Genomic DNA, 19,249 nt, shown 5'->3' with positions numbered 1-19,249 from the left:
TAGATGTCGGGCCCCTGAGACTTTGGCCTCTCTAAAGTGTGGCCCTCTTCAAGAAATAGTCCTGTGTGGTTTCTCTACATAAACATGATGCAGTTTTCAACAATCCTACAAAACATCAACATTTAGATGTCGGGCCCCTGAGACTTTGGCCTCTCTAAAGTGTGGCCCTCTTCATGAAATAGTCCTGTGTGGTTTCTCTACATAAACATGATGCAGTTTTCAACAATCCTACAAAACATCAACATTTAGATGTCGGGCCCCTGAGACTTTGGCCTCTCTAAAGTGTGGCCCTCTTCATGAAATAGTCCTGTGTGGTTTCTCTACATAAACATGATGCAGTTTTCAACAATCCTACAAAACATCAACATTTAGATGTCGGGCCCCTGAGACTTTGGCCTCTCTAAAGTGTGGCCCTCTTCATGAAATAGTCCTGTGTGGTTTCTCTACATAAACATGATGCAGTTTTCAACAATCCTACAAAACATCAACATTTAGATGTCGGGCCCCTGAGACTTTGGCCTCTCTAAAGTGTGGCCCTCTTCATGAAATAGTCCTGTGTGGTTTCTCTACATAAACATGATGCAGTTTTCAACAATCCTACAAAACATCAACATTTAGATGTCGGGCCCCTGAGACTTTGGCCTCTCTAAAGTGTGGCCCTCTTCAAGAAATAGTCCTGTGTGGTTTCTCTACATAAACATGATGCAGTTTTCAACAATCCTACAAAACATCAACATTTAGATGTCGGGCCCCTGAGACTTTGGCCTCTCTAAAGTGTGGCCCTCTTCATGAAATAGTCCTGTGTGGTTTCTCTACATAAACATGATGCAGTTTTCAACAATCCTACAAAACATCAACATTTAGATGTCGGGCCCCTGAGACTTTGGCCTCTCTAAAGTGTGGCCCTCTTCATGAAATAGTCCTGTGTGGTTTCTCTACATAAACATGATGCAGTTTTCAACAATCCTACAAAACATCAACATTTAGATGTCGGGCCCCTGAGACTTTGGCCTCTCTAAAGTGTGGCCCTCTTCATGAAATAGTCCTGTGTGGTTTCTCTACATAAACATGATGCAGTTTTCAACAATCCTACAAAACATCAACATTTAGATGTCGGGCCCCTGAGACTTTGGCCTCTCTAAAGTGTGGCCCTCTTCATGAAATAGTCCTGTGTGGTTTCTCTACATAAACATGATGCAGTTTTCAACAATCCTACAAAACATCCAATTTCCTTTCTTTTCCTCCAGACAGCCAGCATTGTGATGTAGCCCCGCCCACTCCTTACCTGGTGGGGAGGTCCCAGGTGGTGCAGTGGGTCTTCCTGCAAGCACACACACAATGTTCAGACTTGGACTTAGACCTGGACTTGGACTTGGACTTAGACCCAGGGAGGAAGTCAACATGTTTGTGTTTACCATCAAGGTGAGCAAGGAGCACTGAACTTCTGTCTGCAACATAAACACACCAACAATGCATTGTTTACATCTTTGTTTACCAACAATGCATTGTTTACATCTTTGTTTACCAACAATGCATTGTTTACATCTTTGTTTACCAACAATGCATTGTTTACATCTTTGTTTACCAGGAATGCATTGTTTACATCTTTGTTTACCAACAATGCATTGTTTACATCTTTGTTAACAACAATGCATTGTTTACATCTTTGTTTACCAACAATGCATTGTTTACATCTTTATTTACCAACAATGCATTGTTTAGATCTTTGTTTACCAACAATGTATTGTTTACATCTTTGTTTACCAACAATGCATTGTTTAGATCTTTGTTTACCAACAATGCATTGTTTACATCTTTGTTTACCAACAATGCATTGTTTAATTTTGTTTACCAGGAATGGATTGTTTACCTATTTATTCACCAATAATGGATTGTTTACCTCTTTGTTTACCATCAATTGATTGTTTATTTCTTTGTTTACCAACAGTGGAGTGTTTACATCTTTGTTTACCATAAATGGATCAATTACTTCTTTGTTTACCATTGATGGATTGTTTACTTCTTCTTTTTTTCCCACCAAGAATGGATTGTTTACTTCTTTGTTTACCAATAATGTATTGTTTACATTTTCTTTTTATACCAATAATGGATTGTTTACTTCTTTGTTGACCAATAATGGATTGTTTACTTCTTTGTTTACCATGAACGGATTGTTTACTTCTTATTTTTTTCCACCAATATGGATTGTGTCAACATTCACTACAAAAGAATTGAATCCATTTTCCACTTCTTTCATATTTGTTATCATCTTATTATCCTCATTGATAAAATAGCTTAGTGGGTTTGTAGGCCCCAATGTTTTTTTACCTATTACCTTGTTCAGAATATTCCAAGTTCTTTTAATATTGTTTTTATTTTTGTAATATTCTTTTTTAGCTTGTCTCATTATTGTTATCAATTTGTTTTTGTAAACCTTATATTTAGTTTCAGCATCCTTTGTTCTTACTTCTATAAAATCTCTTTAAAGTTTTTTTTTCTTTTTACAAGCATCTTGTAGTCCCTTTATAATCCAAGGCTTTTTATTGTAGCTGTCTCTTTGTTTCCATACATTCAGACAATGCATCTCTTTGTTTCCATACATTCAGACAATGCATCTCTTTGTTTCCATACATTCAGACAATGCATCTCTTTGTTTCCATACATTCAGACAATGCATCTCTTTGTTTCCATACATTCAGACAATGCATCTCTTTGTTTCCATACATTCAGACAATGCATCTCTTTGTTTCCATACATTCAGACAATGCATTTCCTCCAATGATAAATAAATATGAAGAAAAGCCTGATGTGCAGCATTTGCCCCTCCCACTTACACCTCATTCCAGTCGGCTTCAAATAAGTCCTTCCTAAATGTATTTATTGACTCTTCAGTCCTTTTCCTTACATACCTATGGGGTTTCTCCTCCCTCTTTCTAGACATTTGGCAGTCATAAGTAAGAAACACAGGTAAGTGGTCATTTATATCATTAATTACTAATCCACTTTTTATATTATTTTTTATGTCATTTATAAAGATGTGATCAATTAATGTTGCACAATGAGTGGTTATTCTACTGGGTTTGGTGATCAATGGATAAAGCCTTCTACTATATAGCACATCCAAGAAGTCTCTTGTTGATTTATTTCTGGGTGAGCTTAGTCGCCACACATGACCAATGTTTTCTTTTCCTTTACCTTACACACTAATTCTTCCAAACTATCATGAAATGCTTCTACCTTAGACCCAGGTGTCCTATATAAACACGTAACAATAACAATTTTCTTCTTTTCTATGTCTACCTCCACAGTTTCACATTCAAATAAATGTTGGATTACCACTGTCTTACATTCCACTGCTCTACATTTCAAGTCGCAGTCAACACACCTCCTCCCTTCTTGTTTTTTCTACTACTGTGATACAACTCTTACCCGTCAATGGAGAAGTCGATACCTCTGTCTTTAGCCATCCTTGTTTCAGAAAGTGCTATTATTTTGATTTTGCTGTTTAAAGTCTTCAAGTATTCGTCAATCTCTGAGAAATTTGCATATAAACTTCTGCAGTTGAAGTGTATTAAAGAAAATGTATTATCTAAGCTAACATTGTCATTAAATTGTTCCCGAGTGTAGTAGTCACAAGTAGCATTGATTGAGTTGAACAGATGGTTATCTGGGTCAACATCATATTCCACATCCATTGCTTTCCTCCTCTCCAAGGTTTTCATAGTCATCATTGTCACCGACGTCCCACTGGGTGTGAGTTTTCCTTGCCCTTATGTGGGCCTACCGAGGATGTCGTAGTGGTTTGTGCAGCCCTTTGAGACACTAGTGATTTAGGGCTATATAAGTAAACATTGATTGATTGAAAGTCATGTCATTTATAGTCCATGTATTCAGCTCTTGAACACGCTTGATTCTCAGTTGTCTCACCTTCTCGTCTCGAAGCCTTCCCCGTCTCCAGCCAAGGATGAGCCTTGTCAGTCATGTCAGTCATGTCAGTCATGTCAGTCATGTCAGTCATGTCAATCATGTCAGTCATGTCAGTCATGTCAGTCATGTCAATCATGTCAGTCATGTCAGTCATGTCAATCATGTCAATCATGTCAGTCATGTCAGTCATGTCAGTCATGTCAATCATGTCAGTCATGTCAGTCATGTCAATCATGTCAATCATGTCAATCATGTCAGTCATGTCAGTCATGTCAGTCATGTCAGTCATGTCAATCATGTCAGTCATGTCAGTCATATCAGTCATGTCAATCATGTCAGTCATGTCAGCCATGTCAATCATGTCAGTCATGTCAGTCATGTCATTATGTCAGTCATGTCAGTCATGTCAGTCATGTCAGTCATGTCAGTCATGTCAGTCATGTCAGTCGTGTCAGTCGTGTCAGTCATGTCAGTCATGTCAGTCATGTCAGTAATGTCAATCATTTCAGTCATGTCAATCATGTCAGTCATGTCAGTAATGTCAATCATTTCAGTCATGTCAGTCATGTCAGTCATGTCAGTCATGTCAATCATTTCAGTCATGTCAGTCATGTCAGTCATGTCAGTAATGTCAATCATTTCAGTCATGTCAGTCATGTCAGTCATGTCAGTCATGTCAGTCATGTCAATCATGTCAGTCATAGGCCTAGCAGGTCTCATCTTTATTGATCCAAGTCACGGAGCTCTCCAATCCTGACAACTTTGGCTTCTTCATATGGTCCATTTAGCCGAATTAGGATTTTACAGTTTGGTGTCCATGTTGCTTGTGTCTTGTTTTCTTTTCTGAGGATGTGTGCTTGTCTTGCAATGTCAGCGTTTTTCTTTGTAAGATGTTGTTTGAAGTAAAGCCCAGTTCCCTTCAGCTTCCTTCCTTCTTTGTAAGATGTTGTTTGAAGTAAAGCCCAGTTCCCTTCAGCTTCCTTTCTTCTTTGTAAGATGTTGTTTGAAGTAAAGCCCAGTTCCCTTCAGCTTCCTTCCTTCTTTGTAAGATGTTGTTTGAAGTAAAGCCCAGTTCCCTTCAGCTTCCTTCTTTGTAAGATGTTGTTTGAAGTAAAGCCCAGTTCCCTTCAGCTTCCTTCCTTCTTTGTAAGATGTTGTTTGAAGTAAAGCCCAGTTCCCTTCAGCTTCCTTCCTTCTTTGTAAGATGTTGTTTGAAGTAAAGCCCAGTTCCCTTCAGCTTCCTTCCTTCTTTGTAAGATGTTGTTTGAAGTAAAGCCCAGTTCCCTTCAGCTTCCTTTCTTCTTTGTAAGATGTTGTTTGAAGTAAAGCCCAGTTCCCTTCAGCTTCCTTCCTTCTTTGTAAGATGTTGTTTGAAGTAAAGCCCAGTTCCCTTCAGCTTCCTTCTTTGTAAGATGTTGTTTGAAGTAAAGCCCAGTTCCCTTCAGCTTCCTTCCTTCTTTGTAAGATGTTGTTTGAAGTAAAGCCCAGTTCCCTTCAGCTTCCTTCCTTCTTTGTAAGATGTTGTTTGAAGTAAAGCCCAGTTCCCTTCAGCTTCCTTCCTTCTTTGTAAGATGTTGTTTGAAGTAAAGCCCAGTTCCCTTCAGCTTCCTTCCTTCTTTGTAAGATGTTGTTTGAAGTAAAGCCCAGTTCCCTTCAGCTTCCTTCCTTCTTTGTAAGATGTTGTTTGAAGTAAAGCCCAGTTCCCTTCAGCTTCCTTCCTTCTTTGTAAGATGTTGTTTGAAGTAAAGCCCAGTTCCCTTCAGCTTCCTTCCTTCTTTGTAAGATGTTGTTTGAAGTAAAGCCCAGTTCCCTTCAGCTTCCTTCCTTCTTTGTAAGATGTTGTTTGAAGTAAAGCCCAGTTCCCTTCAGCTTCCTTTCTTCTTTGTAAGATGTTGTTTGAAGTAAAGCCCAGTTCCCTTCAGCTTCCTTCCTTCTTTGTAAGATGTTGTTTGAAGTAAAGCCCAGTTCCCTTCAGCTTCCTTCTTTGTAAGATGTTGTTTGAAGTAAAGCCCAGTTCCCTTCAGCTTCCTTCCTTCTTTGTAAGATGTTGTTTGAAGTAAAGCCCAGTTCCCTTCAGCTTCCTTTCTTCTTTGTAAGATGTTGTTTGAAGTAAAGCCCAGTTCCCTTCAGCTTCCTTCCTTCTTTGTAAGATGTTGTTTGAAGTAAAGCCCAGTTCCCTTCAGCTTCCTTCTTTGTAAGATGTTGTTTGAAGTAAAGCCCAGTTCCCTTCAGCTTCCTTCCTTCTTTGTAAGATGTTGTTTGAAGTAAAGCCCAGTTCCCTTCAGCTTCCTTCCTTCTTTGTAAGATGTTGTTTGAAGTAAAGCCCAGTTCCCTTCAGCTTCCTTCCTTCTTTGTAAGATGTTGTTTGAAGTAAAGCCCAGTTCCCTTCAGCTTCCTTTCTTCTTTGTAAGATGTTGTTTGAAGTAAAGCCCAGTTCCCTTCAGCTTCCTTCCTTCTTTGTAAGATGTTGTTTGAAGTAAAGCCCAGTTCCCTTCAGCTTCCTTCTTTGTAAGATGTTGTTTGAAGTAAAGCCCAGTTCCCTTCAGCTTCCTTCCTTCTTTGTAAGATGTTGTTTGAAGTAAAGCCCAGTTCCCTTCAGCTTCCTTCCTTCTTTGTAAGATGTTGTTTGAAGTAAAGCCCAGTTCCCTTCAGCTTCCTTCCTTCTTTGTAAGATGTTGTTTGAAGTAAAGCCCAGTTCCCTTCAGCTTCCTTCCTTCTTTGTAAGATGTTGTTTGAAGTAAAGCCCAGTTCCCTTCAGCTTCCTTCCTTCTTTGTAAGATGTTGTTTGAAGTAAAGCCCAGTTCCCTTCAGCTTCCTTCCTTCTTTGTAAGATGTTGTTTGAAGTAAAGCCCAGTTCCCTTCAGCTTCCTTCCTTCTTTGTAAGATGTTGTTTGAAGTAAAGCCCAGTTCCCTTCAGCTTCCTTCCTTCTTTGTAAGATGTTGTTTGAAGTAAAGCCCAGTTCCCTTCAGCTTCCTTTCTTCTTTGTAAGATGTTGTTTGAAGTAAAGCCCAGTTCCCTTCAGCTTCCTTCCTTCTTTGTAAGATGTTGTTTGAAGTAAAGCCCAGTTCCCTTCAGCTTCCTTCTTTGTAAGATGTTGTTTGAAGTAAAGCCCAGTTCCCTTCAGCTTCCTTCCTTCTTTGTAAGATGTTGTTTGAAGTAAAGCCCAGTTCCCTTCAGCTTCCTTCCTTCTTTGTAAGATGTTGTTTGAAGTAAAGCCCAGTTCCCTTCAGCTTCCTTCCTTCTTTGTAAGATGTTGTTTGAAGTAAAGCCCAGTTCCCTTCAGCTTCCTTTCTTCTTTGTAAGATGTTGTTTGAAGTAAAGCCCAGTTCCCTTCAGCTTCCTTCCTTCTTTGTAAGATGTTGTTTGAAGTAAAGCCCAGTTCCCTTCAGCTTCCTTCCTTCTTTGTAAGATGTTGTTTGAAGTAAAGCCCAGTTCCCTTCAGCTTCCTTTCTTCTTTGTAAGATGTTGTTTGAAGTAAAGCCCAGTTCCCTTCAGCTTCCTTCCTTCTTTGTAAGATGTTGTTTGAAGTAAAGCCCAGTTCCCTTCAGCTTCCTTCTTTGTAAGATGTTGTTTGAAGTAAAGCCCAGTTCCCTTCAGCTTCCTTCCTTCTTTGTAAGATGTTGTTTGAAGTAAAGCCCAGTTCCCTTCAGCTTCCTTCCTTCTTTGTAAGATGTTGTTTGAAGTAAAGCCCAGTTCCCTTCAGCTTCCTTCCTTCTTTGTAAGATGTTGTTTGAAGTAAAGCCCAGTTCCCTTCAGCTTCCTTCCTTCTTTGTAAGATGTTGTTTGAAGTAAAGCCCAGTTCCCTTCAGCTTCCTTCCTTCTTTGTAAGATGTTGTTTGAAGTAAAGCCCAGTTCCCTTCAGCTTCCTTCCTTCTTTGTAAGATGTTGTTTGAAGTAAAGCCCAGTTCCCTTCAGCTTCCTTCCTTCTTTGTAAGATGTTGTTTGAAGTAAAGCCCAGTTCCCTTCAGCTTCCTTCCTTCTTTGTAAGATGTTGTTTGAAGTAAAGCCCAGTTCCCTTCAGCTTCCTTTCTTCTTTGTAAGATGTTGTTTGAAGTAAAGCCCAGTTCCCTTCAGCTTCCTTCCTTCTTTGTAAGATGTTGTTTGAAGTAAAGCCCAGTTCCCTTCAGCTTCCTTCTTTGTAAGATGTTGTTTGAAGTAAAGCCCAGTTCCCTTCAGCTTCCTTCCTTCTTTGTAAGATGTTGTTTGAAGTAAAGCCCAGTTCCCTTCAGCTTCCTTCCTTCTTTGTAAGATGTTGTTTGAAGTAAAGCCCAGTTCCCTTCAGCTTCCTTCCTTCTTTGTAAGATGTTGTTTGAAGTAAAGCCCAGTTCCCTTCAGCTTCCTTTCTTCTTTGTAAGATGTTGTTTGAAGTAAAGCCCAGTTCCCTTCAGCTTCCTTCCTTCTTTGTAAGATGTTGTTTGAAGTAAAGCCCAGTTCCCTTCAGCTTCCTTCCTTCTTTGTAAGATGTTGTTTGAAGTAAAGCCCAGTTCCCTTCAGCTTCCTTTCTTCTTTGTAAGATGTTGTTTGAAGTAAAGCCCAGTTCCCTTCAGCTTCCTTCCTTCTTTGTAAGATGTTGTTTGAAGTAAAGCCCAGTTCCCTTCAGCTTCCTTCTTTGTAAGATGTTGTTTGAAGTAAAGCCCAGTTCCCTTCAGCTTCCTTCCTTCTTTGTAAGATGTTGTTTGAAGTAAAGCCCAGTTCCCTTCAGCTTCCTTCCTTCTTTGTAAGATGTTGTTTGAAGTAAAGCCCAGTTCCCTTCAGCTTCCTTCCTTCTTTGTAAGATGTTGTTTGAAGTAAAGCCCAGTTCCCTTCAGCTTCCTTCCTTCTTTGTAAGATGTTGTTTGAAGTAAAGCCCAGTTCCCTTCAGCTTCCTTCCTTCTTTGTAAGATGTTGTTTGAAGTAAAGCCCAGTTCCCTTCAGCTTCCTTCCTTCTTTGTAAGATGTTGTTTGAAGTAAAGCCCAGTTCCCTTCAGCTTCCTTCCTTCTTTGTAAGATGTTGTTTGAAGTAAAGCCCAGTTCCCTTCAGCTTCCTTCCTTCTTTGTAAGATGTTGTTTGAAGTAAAGCCCAGTTCCCTTCAGCTTCCTTCCTTCTTTGTAAGATGTTGTTTGAAGTAAAGCCCAGTTCCCTTCAGCTTCCTTCCTTCTTTGTAAGATGTTGTTTGAAGTAAAGCCCAGTTCCCTTCAGCTTCCTTCCTTCTTTGTAAGATGTTGTTTGAAGTAAAGCCCAGTTCCCTTCAGCTTCCTTCCTTCTTTGTAAGATGTTGTTTGAAGTAAAGCCCAGTTCCCTTCAGCTTCCTTCCTTCTTTGTAAGATGTTGTTTGAAGTAAAGCCCAGTTCCCTTCAGCTTCCTTCCTTCTTTGTAAGATGTTGTTTGAAGTAAAGCCCAGTTCCCTTCAGCTTCCTTCCTTCTTTGTAAGATGTTGTTTGAAGTAAAGCCCAGTTCCCTTCAGCTTCCTTCCTTCTTTGTAAGATGTTGTTTGAAGTAAAGCCCAGTTCCCTTCAGCTTCCTTCCTTCTTTGTAAGATGTTGTTTGAAGTAAAGCCCAGTTCCCTTCAGCTTCCTTCCTTCTTTGTAAGATGTTGTTTGAAGTAAAGCCCAGTTCCCTTCAGCTCCCTTCCTTCTTTGTAAGATGTTGTTTGAAGTAAAGCCCAGTTCCCTTCAGCTCCCTTCCTTCTTTGTAAGATGTTGTTTGAAGTAAAGCCCAGTTCCCTTCAGCTTCCTTCCTTCTTTGTAAGATGTTGTTTGAAGTAAAGCCCAGTTCCCTTCAGCTTCCTTCCTTCTTTGTAAGATGTTGTTTGAAGTAAAGCCCAGTTCCCTTCAGCTTCCTTCCTTCTTTGTAAGATGTTGTTTGAAGTAAAGCCCAGTTCCCTTCAGCTTCCTTCCTTCTTTGTAAGATGTTGTTTGAAGTAAAGCCCAGTTCCCTTCAGCTTCCTTCCTTCTTTGTAAGATGTTGTTTGAAGTAAAGCCCAGTTCCCTTCAGCTTCCTTTCTTCTTTGTAAGATGTTGTTTGAAGTAAAGCCCAGTTCCCTTCAGCTTCCTTCCTTCTTTGTAAGATGTTGTTTGAAGTAAAGCCCAGTTCCCTTCAGCTTCCTTCCTTCTTTGTAAGATGTTGTTTGAAGTAAAGCCCAGTTCCCTTCAGCTTCCTTTCTTCTTTGTAAGATGTTGTTTGAAGTAAAGCCCAGTTCCCTTCAGCTTCCTTCCTTCTTTGTAAGATGTTGTTTGAAGTAAAGCCCAGTTCCCTTCAGCTTCCTTCCTTCTTTGTAAGATGTTGTTTGAAGTAAAGCCCAGTTCCCTTCAGCTTCCTTCCTTCTTTGTAAGATGTTGTTTGAAGTAAAGCCCAGTTCCCTTCAGCTTCCTTCCTTCTTTGTAAGATGTTGTTTGAAGTAAAGCCCAGTTCCCTTCAGCTTCCTTCCTTCTTTGTAAGATGTTGTTTGAAGTAAAGCCCAGTTCCCTTCAGCTTCCTTTCTTCTTTGTAAGATGTTGTTTGAAGTAAAGCCCAGTTCCCTTCAGCTTCCTTCCTTCTTTGTAAGATGTTGTTTGAAGTAAAGCCCAGTTCCCTTCAGCTTCCTTTCTTCTTTGTAAGATGTTGTTTGAAGTAAAGCCCAGTTCCCTTCAGCTTCCTTCCTTCTTTGTAAGATGTTGTTTGAAGTAAAGCCCAGTTCCCTTCAGCTTCCTTCCTTCTTTGTAAGATGTTGTTTGAAGTAAAGCCTAGTTCCCTTCAGCTTCCTTCCTTCTTTGTAAGATGTTGTTTGAAGTAAAGCCCAGTTCCCTTCAGCTTCCTTCCTTCTTTGTAAGATGTTGTTTGAAGTAAAGCCCAGTTCCCTTCAGCTTCCTTCCTTCTTTGTAAGATGTTGTTTGAAGTAAAGCCCAGTTCCCTTCAGCTTCCTTCCTTCTTTGTAAGATGTTGTTTGAAGTAAAGCCCAGTTCCCTTCAGCTTCCTTCCTTCTTTGTAAGATGTTGTTTGAAGTAAAGCCCAGTTCCCTTCAGCTTCCTTCCTTCTTTGTAAGATGTTGTTTGAAGTAAAGCCCAGTTCCCTTCAGCTTCCTTTCTTCTTTGTAAGATGTTGTTTGAAGTAAAGCCCAGTTCCCTTCAGCTTCCTTCCTTCTTTGTAAGATGTTGTTTGAAGTAAAGCCCAGTTCCCTTCAGCTTCCTTCCTTCTTTGTAAGATGTTGTTTGAAGTAAAGCCTAGTTCCCTTCAGCTTCCTTCCTTCTTTGTAAGATGTTGTTTGAAGTAAAGCCCAGTTCCCTTCAGCTTCCTTCCTTCTTTGTAAGATGTTGTTTGAAGTAAAGCCCAGTTCCCTTCAGCTTCCTTCCTTCTTTGTAAGATGTTGTTTGAAGTAAAGCCCAGTTCCCTTCAGCTTCCTTCCTTCTTTGTAAGATGTTGTTTGAAGTAAAGCCCAGTTCCCTTCAGCTTCCTTCCCTGCCGTAGTAACTCCGCCGTATGTTGTCCATTGACAAACGGGATGACAATGGCTGGGTTGTTTGTGCTGTCCTTGCTGGAGATCGTACAGCACGCCCAAATGCTGCCACTTTCAAGAGATATGTTCTTACTTGTGAAAAAGTGAATTACTTGTTGTTCAAGTGTCTCAAGTTTGTCTCCTGGGGCTTCGGCATCCTTGTCTGCGTCTCTGCTGTCAGTCCCGCCCACTCTTGCATACGTGAGATGTTTGGTTTCCAGTCCGCTTATTATCAAATCCTCCATTCTGGTGTATTGCTCAAGTTCGTCAATTCTTGCTTCTAGGTCCACCATTTTCTTGTCTTTCTCCTTGATGATGTTTTTTAGCATTTTGATTTCTGTCAACAACTCCATGAGTGTGTCTCTGCTTGTCCACTGTCCTTACATCTTCCGACAGGGAGGTGAGAGGTTTTATCCTCTCCTCCAAGTCTTCCTCGAGTTTCTTGTGTTTCGCACTCATTTTCTTGAATCACCCTGAGCAAACACATTTTCCGGGAGACTCCCAAAATTCAGCGCCTCTCCCGAAAACATCCCGGAAGAAATTTCCTCCCGGAAATGTCCCGAAATTCACGCCCTCTCCAGTTCAATGTATGTTCAATGTATGTTCAATGTATGTTCAATGTATGTTCAATGTATGTTCAATGTATGTTCAATGTATGTTCAATGTATGTTCAATGTATGTTCAATGTATGTTCAATGTATGTTCAATGTATCTTCAATGTATGTTCAATGTATATTCAATGTATGTTCAATGTATGTTCAATGTATGTTCAATGTATGTTCAATGTATCTTCAATGTATGTTCAATGTATGTTCAGAGTATCTTCAATGTATGTTCAATGTATGTTCAGAGTATCTTCAATGTATCTTCAATGTATCTTCAATATATGTTCAATGTATGTTCAATGTATGTTCAATGTATGTTCAATGTATGTTCAATGTATGTTCAATGTGTGTTCAATGTATGTTCAATGTATGTTCAATGTATGTTCAATGTATGTTCAATGTATGTTCAATGTATCTTCAATGTATGTTCAATGTATATTCAATGTATGTTCAATGTATGTTCAATGTATGTTCAGTGTATGTTCCATGTATGTTCCATGTATGTTCAATGTATGTTCCCTGTATGTTCAATGTATGTTCAATGTATGTTCCATGTATGTTCAATGTATGTTCAATGTATCTTCAATGTATGTTCAATGTATGTTCAACGTATGTTCAATGTGTGTTCAATGTATGTTCAATGTATGTTCAATGTATGTTAAATGTATCTTCAATGTATGTTCAATGTATATTCAATGTATGTTCAATGTATGTTCAATGTATGTTCAATGTATGTTCAATGTATGTTCAATGTATGTTCAATGTATGTTCAATGTATGTTCAATGTATGTTCAATGTATGTTCAATGTATGTTCAATGTATCTTCAATGTATGTTCAATGTATATTCAATGTATGTTCAATGTATGTTCAATGTATGTTCAATGTATGTTCAATGTATCTTCAATGTATGTTCAATGTATGTTCAGAGTATCTTCAATGTATGTTCAATGTATGTTCAGAGTATCTTCAATGTATCTTCAATGTATCTTCAATATATGTTCAATGTATGTTCAATGTATGTTCAATGTATGTTCAATGTATGTTCAATGTATGTTCAATGTGTGTTCAATGTATGTTCAATGTATGTTCAATGTATGTTCAATGTATGTTCAATGTATGTTCAATGTATCTTCAATGTATGTTCAATGTATATTCAATGTATGTTCAATGTATGTTCAATGTATGTTCAGTGTATGTTCCATGTATGTTCCATGTATGTTCAATGTATGTTCCCTGTATGTTCAATGTATGTTCAATGTATGTTCCATGTATGTTCAATGTATGTTCAATGTATCTTCAATGTATGTTCAATGTATGTTCAACGTATGTTCAATGTGTGTTCAATGTATGTTCAATGTATGTTCAATGTATGTTAAATGTATCTTCAATGTATGTTCAATGTATATTCAATGTATGTTCAATGTATGTTCAATGTATGTTCAATGTATGTTCAATGTATCTTCAATGTATGTTCAATGTATGTTCAGAGTATCTTCAATGTATGTTCAATGTATGTTCAGAGTATCTTCAATGTATCTTCAATGTATCTTCAATGTATGTTCAATGTATGTTCAATGTATGTTCAATGTATGTTCAATGTATGTTCAATGTATGTTCAATGTGTGTTCAATGTATGTTCAATGTATGTTCAATGTATGTTCAATGTATGTTCAATGTATGTTCAATGTATCTTCAATGTATGTTCAATGTATATTCAATGTATGTTCAATGTATGTTCAATGTATGTTCAGTGTATGTTCCATGTATGTTCCATGTATGTTCAATGTATGTTCCCTGTATGTTCAATGTATGTTCAATGTATGTTCCATGTATGTTCAATGTATGTTCAATGTATCTTCAATGTATGTTCAATGTATGTTCAACGTATGTTCAATGTGTGTTCAATGTATGTTCAATGTATGTTCAATGTATGTTCAATGTATGTTCAGAGTATCTTCAATGTATGTTCAATGTATGTTCAGAGTATCTTCAATGTATGTTCAGAGTATGTTCAGAGTATCTTCAATGTATGTTCAATGTATGTTCAGAGTATCTTCAATGTATGTTCAGAGTATCTTCAATGTATGTTCCGAGTATCTTCAATGTATGTTCAATGTATGTTCAGAGTATCTTCAATGTATGTTCCGAGTATCTTCAATGTATGTTCAATGTATGTTCAGAGTATCTTCAATGTATGTTCCGAGTATCTTCAATGTATGTTCAATGTATGTTCAATGTATGTTCGATGTATGTTCGATGTATATTCAATGTATGTTCAATGTATGTTCAATGTATCTTCAATGTATGTTCAATGTATGTTCAATGTATGTTCAATGTATGATCAATGTATGTTCAATGTATCTTCAATGTATGTTCAATGTATGTTCAATGTATGTTCAATGTATGTTCAATGTATGTTCAACGAATGTTCCATGTATGTTCAATGTATGTTCAATGTATGTTCATTGTATGTTCAATGTATGTTCCATGTATGTTCAATGTATGTTCAATGTATCTTCGATGTATGTTCGATGTATGTTCGATGTATGTTCGATGTATGTTCAATGTATGTTCAATGTATCTTCAATGTGTGTTCAATGTGTGTTCAATGTATGTTCAATGTATGTTCAATGTGTGTTCAATGTATGTTCAATGTATGTTCAATGTATGTTCAATGTATCTTCAATGTATGTTCAATGTATGTTTAATGTATGTTCAATGTATGTTCAATGTATGTTCAATGTGTGTTCAATGTATCTTCAATGTATGTTCAATGTATGTTCAATGTATGTTCGCTGTATGTTCAATGTATCTTCAATGTATCTTTAATGTGTGTTCAATGTGTGTTCAATGTATGTTCAATGTATGTTCAATGTGTGTTCAATGTATGTTCAATGTATGTTCAATGTATGTTCAATGTATGTTCCATGTATGTTCCATGTATGTTCAATGTATGTTCAATGTATGTTCAATGTATCTTCAATATATGTTCAATATATGTTCAATGTATGTTCAATGTATGTTCAATGTATCTTCAATGTATGTTCAAAGTGTATTCAATGTGTGTTCAATGTATGTTCAATGTGTGTTCAATATGTGTTCAATGTGTGTTCAATGTATGTTCAATGTATGTTCAATGTGTGTTCAATGTGTGTTCAATGTATGTTCAATGTATGTTCAATGTATGTTCAATGTATGTTCCATGTATGTTCCATGTATGTTCAATGTATGTTCAATGTATGTTCAATGTATCTTCAATATATGTTCAATATATGTTCAATGTATGTTCAATGTATGTTCAATGTATCTTCAATGTATGTTCAAAGTGTATTCAATGTGTGTTCAATGTATGTTCAATGTATGTTCAATGTGTGTTCAATATGTGTTCAATGTGTGTTCAATGTATGTTCAATGTATGTTCAATGTATGTTCAATGTATCTTCAATGTATGTTCAATGTGTGTTCAATGTGTGTTCAATGTATGTTCAATGTATGTTCAATGTGTGTTCAATGTGTGTTCAATGTGTGTTCAATGTATGTTCAATGTATGTTCAATGTATGTTCAATGTATGTTCAATGTATGTTCAATGTATATTCAATGCATGTTCAATGTATGTTCAATGTATGTTCAATGTATCTTCAATGTATCTTCAATGTATCTTCAATGTATGTTCAATGTATGTTCACTGTATGTTCAATGTATGTTCAATGTATCTTCAATGTATCTTCAATGTATGTTCAATGTGTGTTCAATGTGTGTTCAATGTATGTTCAATGTATGTTCAATGTATGTTCAATGTATGTTCAATGTATGTTCAATGTGTGTTCAATGTGTGTTCAATGTGTGTTCAATGTGTGTTCAATGTATGTTCAATGTATGTTCAATGTATGTTCAATGTATGTTCAATGTATGTTCAATGTATGTTCCATGTATGTTCAATGTATCTTCAATGTATGTTCAATGTATCTTCAATATATGTTCAATATATGTTCAATGTATGTTCAGTGTATGTTCAATGTATGTTCAATGTATGTTCAATGTATGTTCAATGTATGTTCCATGTATGTTCAATGTATGTTCAATGTATGTTCAATATATGTTCAATGTATCTTCAATGTATGTTCAATGTGTGTTCAATGTGTGTTCAATGTATGTTCAATGTATGTTCAGAGTATGTTCAATGTATGTTCAATGTATGTTCCATGTATGTTCAATGTATGTTCAATTTATGTTCAATATATGTTCAATGTATGTTCAATGTATGTTCAATGTATGTTCAATGTGTGTTCAATGTGTGTTCAATGTATGTTCAATGTATGTTCAATGTATGTTCAATGTATGTTCAATGTATGTTCAATGTATGTTCAATGTATATTCAATGTATGTTCCATGTATGTTCAATGTATGTTCAATGTATGTTCAATGTATGTTCAATGTATGTTCAATGTATGTTCAATGTATGTTCAATGTATGTTCAATATATGTTCAATATATGTTCAATGTATCTTCAATGTATGTTCAATGTATGTTCAATGTGTGTTCAATGTGTGTTCAATGTGTGTTCAATGTATGTTCAATGTATGTTCAGAGTATGTTCAATGTATGTTCAATGTATGTTCCATGTATGTTCAATGTATGTTCAATTTATGTTCAATGTATGTTCAATGTATGTTCAATGTGTGTTCAATGTATGTTCAATGTGTGTTCAATGTATGTTCAATGTATGTTCAATGTATGTTCAATGTATGTTCAATGTATGTTCAATGTATGTTCAATGTATGTATATTCAATGTATGTTCCATGTATGTTCCATGTATGTTCAATGTATGTTCAATATATGTTCAATGTATCTTCAATGTATGTTCAATGTATGTTCAATGTGTGTTCAATGTGTGTTCAATGTGTGTTCAATGTATGTTCAATGTATGTTCAGAGTATGTTCAATGTATGTTCAATGTATGTTCAATGTATGTTCAATTTATGTTCAATGTATGTTCAATGTATGTTCAATGTGTGTTCAATGTGTGTTCAATGTGTGTTCAATGTATGTTCAATGTATGTTCAATGTATGTTCAATTAATGTTCCATGTATGTTCAATGTATGTTCAATTTATGTTCAATGTATGTTCAATGTATGTTCAATGTGTGTTCAATGTGTGTTCAATGTGTGTTCAATGTATGTTCAATGTATGTTCAATGTATGTTCAATGTATGTTCAATATATGTTCAATGTATGTTCAATATATGTTCAATGTATGTTCCATGTATGTTCAATGTATGTTCAATTTATGTTCAATATATGTTCAATGTATGTTCAATGTATGTTCAATGTATGTTCAATGTGTGTTCAATGTGTGTTCAATGTATGTTCAATGTATGTTCAATGTATGTTCAATGTATGTTCAATGTATGTTCAATGTATCTTCAATGTATGTTCAATGTATCTTCAATGTATGCTCAATGTATGTTCAATGTATGTTCAATGTATGTTCAATGTATGTTCAATGTATGTTCAATGTATGTTCCATGTATGTTCAATGTATGTTCAATGTATGTTCAATATATGTTCAATGTATCTTCAATGTATGTTCAATGTGTGTTCAATGTGTGTTCAATGTATGTTCAATGTATGTTCAGAGTATGTTCAATGTATGTTCAATGTATGTTCCATGTATGTTCAATGTATGTTCAATTTATGTTCAATATATGTTCAATGTATGTTCAATGTATGTTCAATGTATGTTCAATGTGTGTTCAATGTGTGTTCAATGTATGTTCAATGTATGTTCAATGTATGTTCAATGTATGTTCAATGTATGTTCAATGTATATTCAATGTATGTTCCATGTATGTTCCATGTATGTTCAATGTATGTTCAATGTATGTTCAATGTATGTTCAATGTATGTTCAATGTATGTTCCATGTATGTTCAATGTATGTTCAATATATGTTCAATATATGTTCAATGTATCTTCAATGTATGTTCAATGTATGTTCAATGTGTGTTCAATGTGTGTTCAATGTGTGTTCAATGTATGTTCAATGTATGTTCAGAGTATGTTCAATGTATGTTCAATGTATGTTCCATGTATGTTCAATGTATGTTCAATTTATGTTCAATGTATGTTCAATGTGTGTTCAATGTGTGTTCAATGTGTGTTCAATGTGTGTTCAATGTATGTTCAATGTATGTTCAATGTATGTTCAATGTATGTTCAATGTATGTTCCATGTATGTTCCATGTATGTTCAATGTATGTTCAATATATGTTCAATGTATCTTCAATGTATGTTCAATGTATGTTCAATGTGTGTTCAATGTGTGTTCAATGTGTGTTCAATGTATGTTCAATGTATGTTCAGAGTATGTTCAATGTATGTTCAATGTATGTTCAATGTATGTTCAATTTATGTTCAATGTATGTTCAATGTATGTTCAATGTGTGTTCAATGTGTGTTCAATGTGTGTTCAATGTATGTTCAATGTATGTTCAATGTATGTTCAATGTATGTTCAATTAATGTTCCATGTATGTTCAATGTATGTTCAATTTATGTTCAATGTATGTTCAATGTATGTTCAATGTATGTTCAATGTATGTTCAATGTATGTTCAATGTATGTTCAATATATGTTCAATGTATGTTCAATGTATGTTCAATGTATGTTCAATTTATGTTCAATGTATGTTCAATGTATGTTCAATGTGTGTTCAATGTGTGTTCAATGTATGTTCAATGTATGTTCAATGTATGTTCAATGTATGTTCAATTAATGTTCCATGTATGTTCAATGTATGTTCAATGTATGTTCAATGTATGTTCAATGTGTGTTCAATGTGTGTTCAATGTATGTTCAATGTATGTTCACTGTATGTTCAATGTATCTTCAATGTATCTTCAATGTGTGTTCAATGTGTGTTCAATGTGTGTTCAATGTATGTTCAATGTATGTTCAATGTATGTTCAATGTATGTTCAATGTGTGTTCAATGTGTGTTCAATGTGTGTTCAATGTGTGTTCAATGTATGTTCAATGTATGTTCAATGTATGTTCAATGTATGTTCAATGTATGTTCAATGTATGTTCCATGTATGTTCAATGTATCTTCAATGTATGTTCAATGTATCTTCAATATATGTTCAATATATGTTCAATGTATGTTCAATGTATGTTCAATGTATGTTCAATGTATGTTCAATGTATGTTCCATGTATGTTCAATGTATGTTCAATGTATGTTCAATATATGTTCAATGTATCTTC

The 19,249-nt window shown here is 35.9% G+C and overlaps 1 protein-coding gene across 5 annotated transcripts in view; it reads right to left on the bottom strand.

The window, feature by feature from the left end:
- Window positions 1–19,249, bottom strand: part of LOC133550672 (testis-specific gene A8 protein-like) — a 68,795-nt gene that overhangs the window by 13,622 nt on the left and 35,924 nt on the right. For 3 of the 5 annotated variants that reach the window (XM_061896620.1, XM_061896619.1, XM_061896622.1), the window contains exons 3-4: window positions 1,416–1,448; window positions 1,286–1,321 (exon numbers count right to left, since the gene is read on the bottom strand). In XM_061896620.1, coding sequence (XP_061752604.1) covers window positions 1,286–1,321; window positions 1,416–1,448 — 69 coding nt within the window. The remainder of the gene's footprint in view (window positions 1–1,285; window positions 1,322–1,415; window positions 1,449–19,249) is intronic. The other 2 variants (XM_061896621.1, XM_061896624.1) reach the window with 1 other exon arrangement.

Source organism: Nerophis ophidion, linkage group LG04 (genome assembly GCF_033978795.1).
Source record: "Nerophis ophidion isolate RoL-2023_Sa linkage group LG04, RoL_Noph_v1.0, whole genome shotgun sequence".
Taxonomy (NCBI): Eukaryota; Metazoa; Chordata; class Actinopteri; order Syngnathiformes; family Syngnathidae; genus Nerophis; species Nerophis ophidion.
This window is presented reverse-complemented; position numbering and strand designations above follow the sequence as displayed.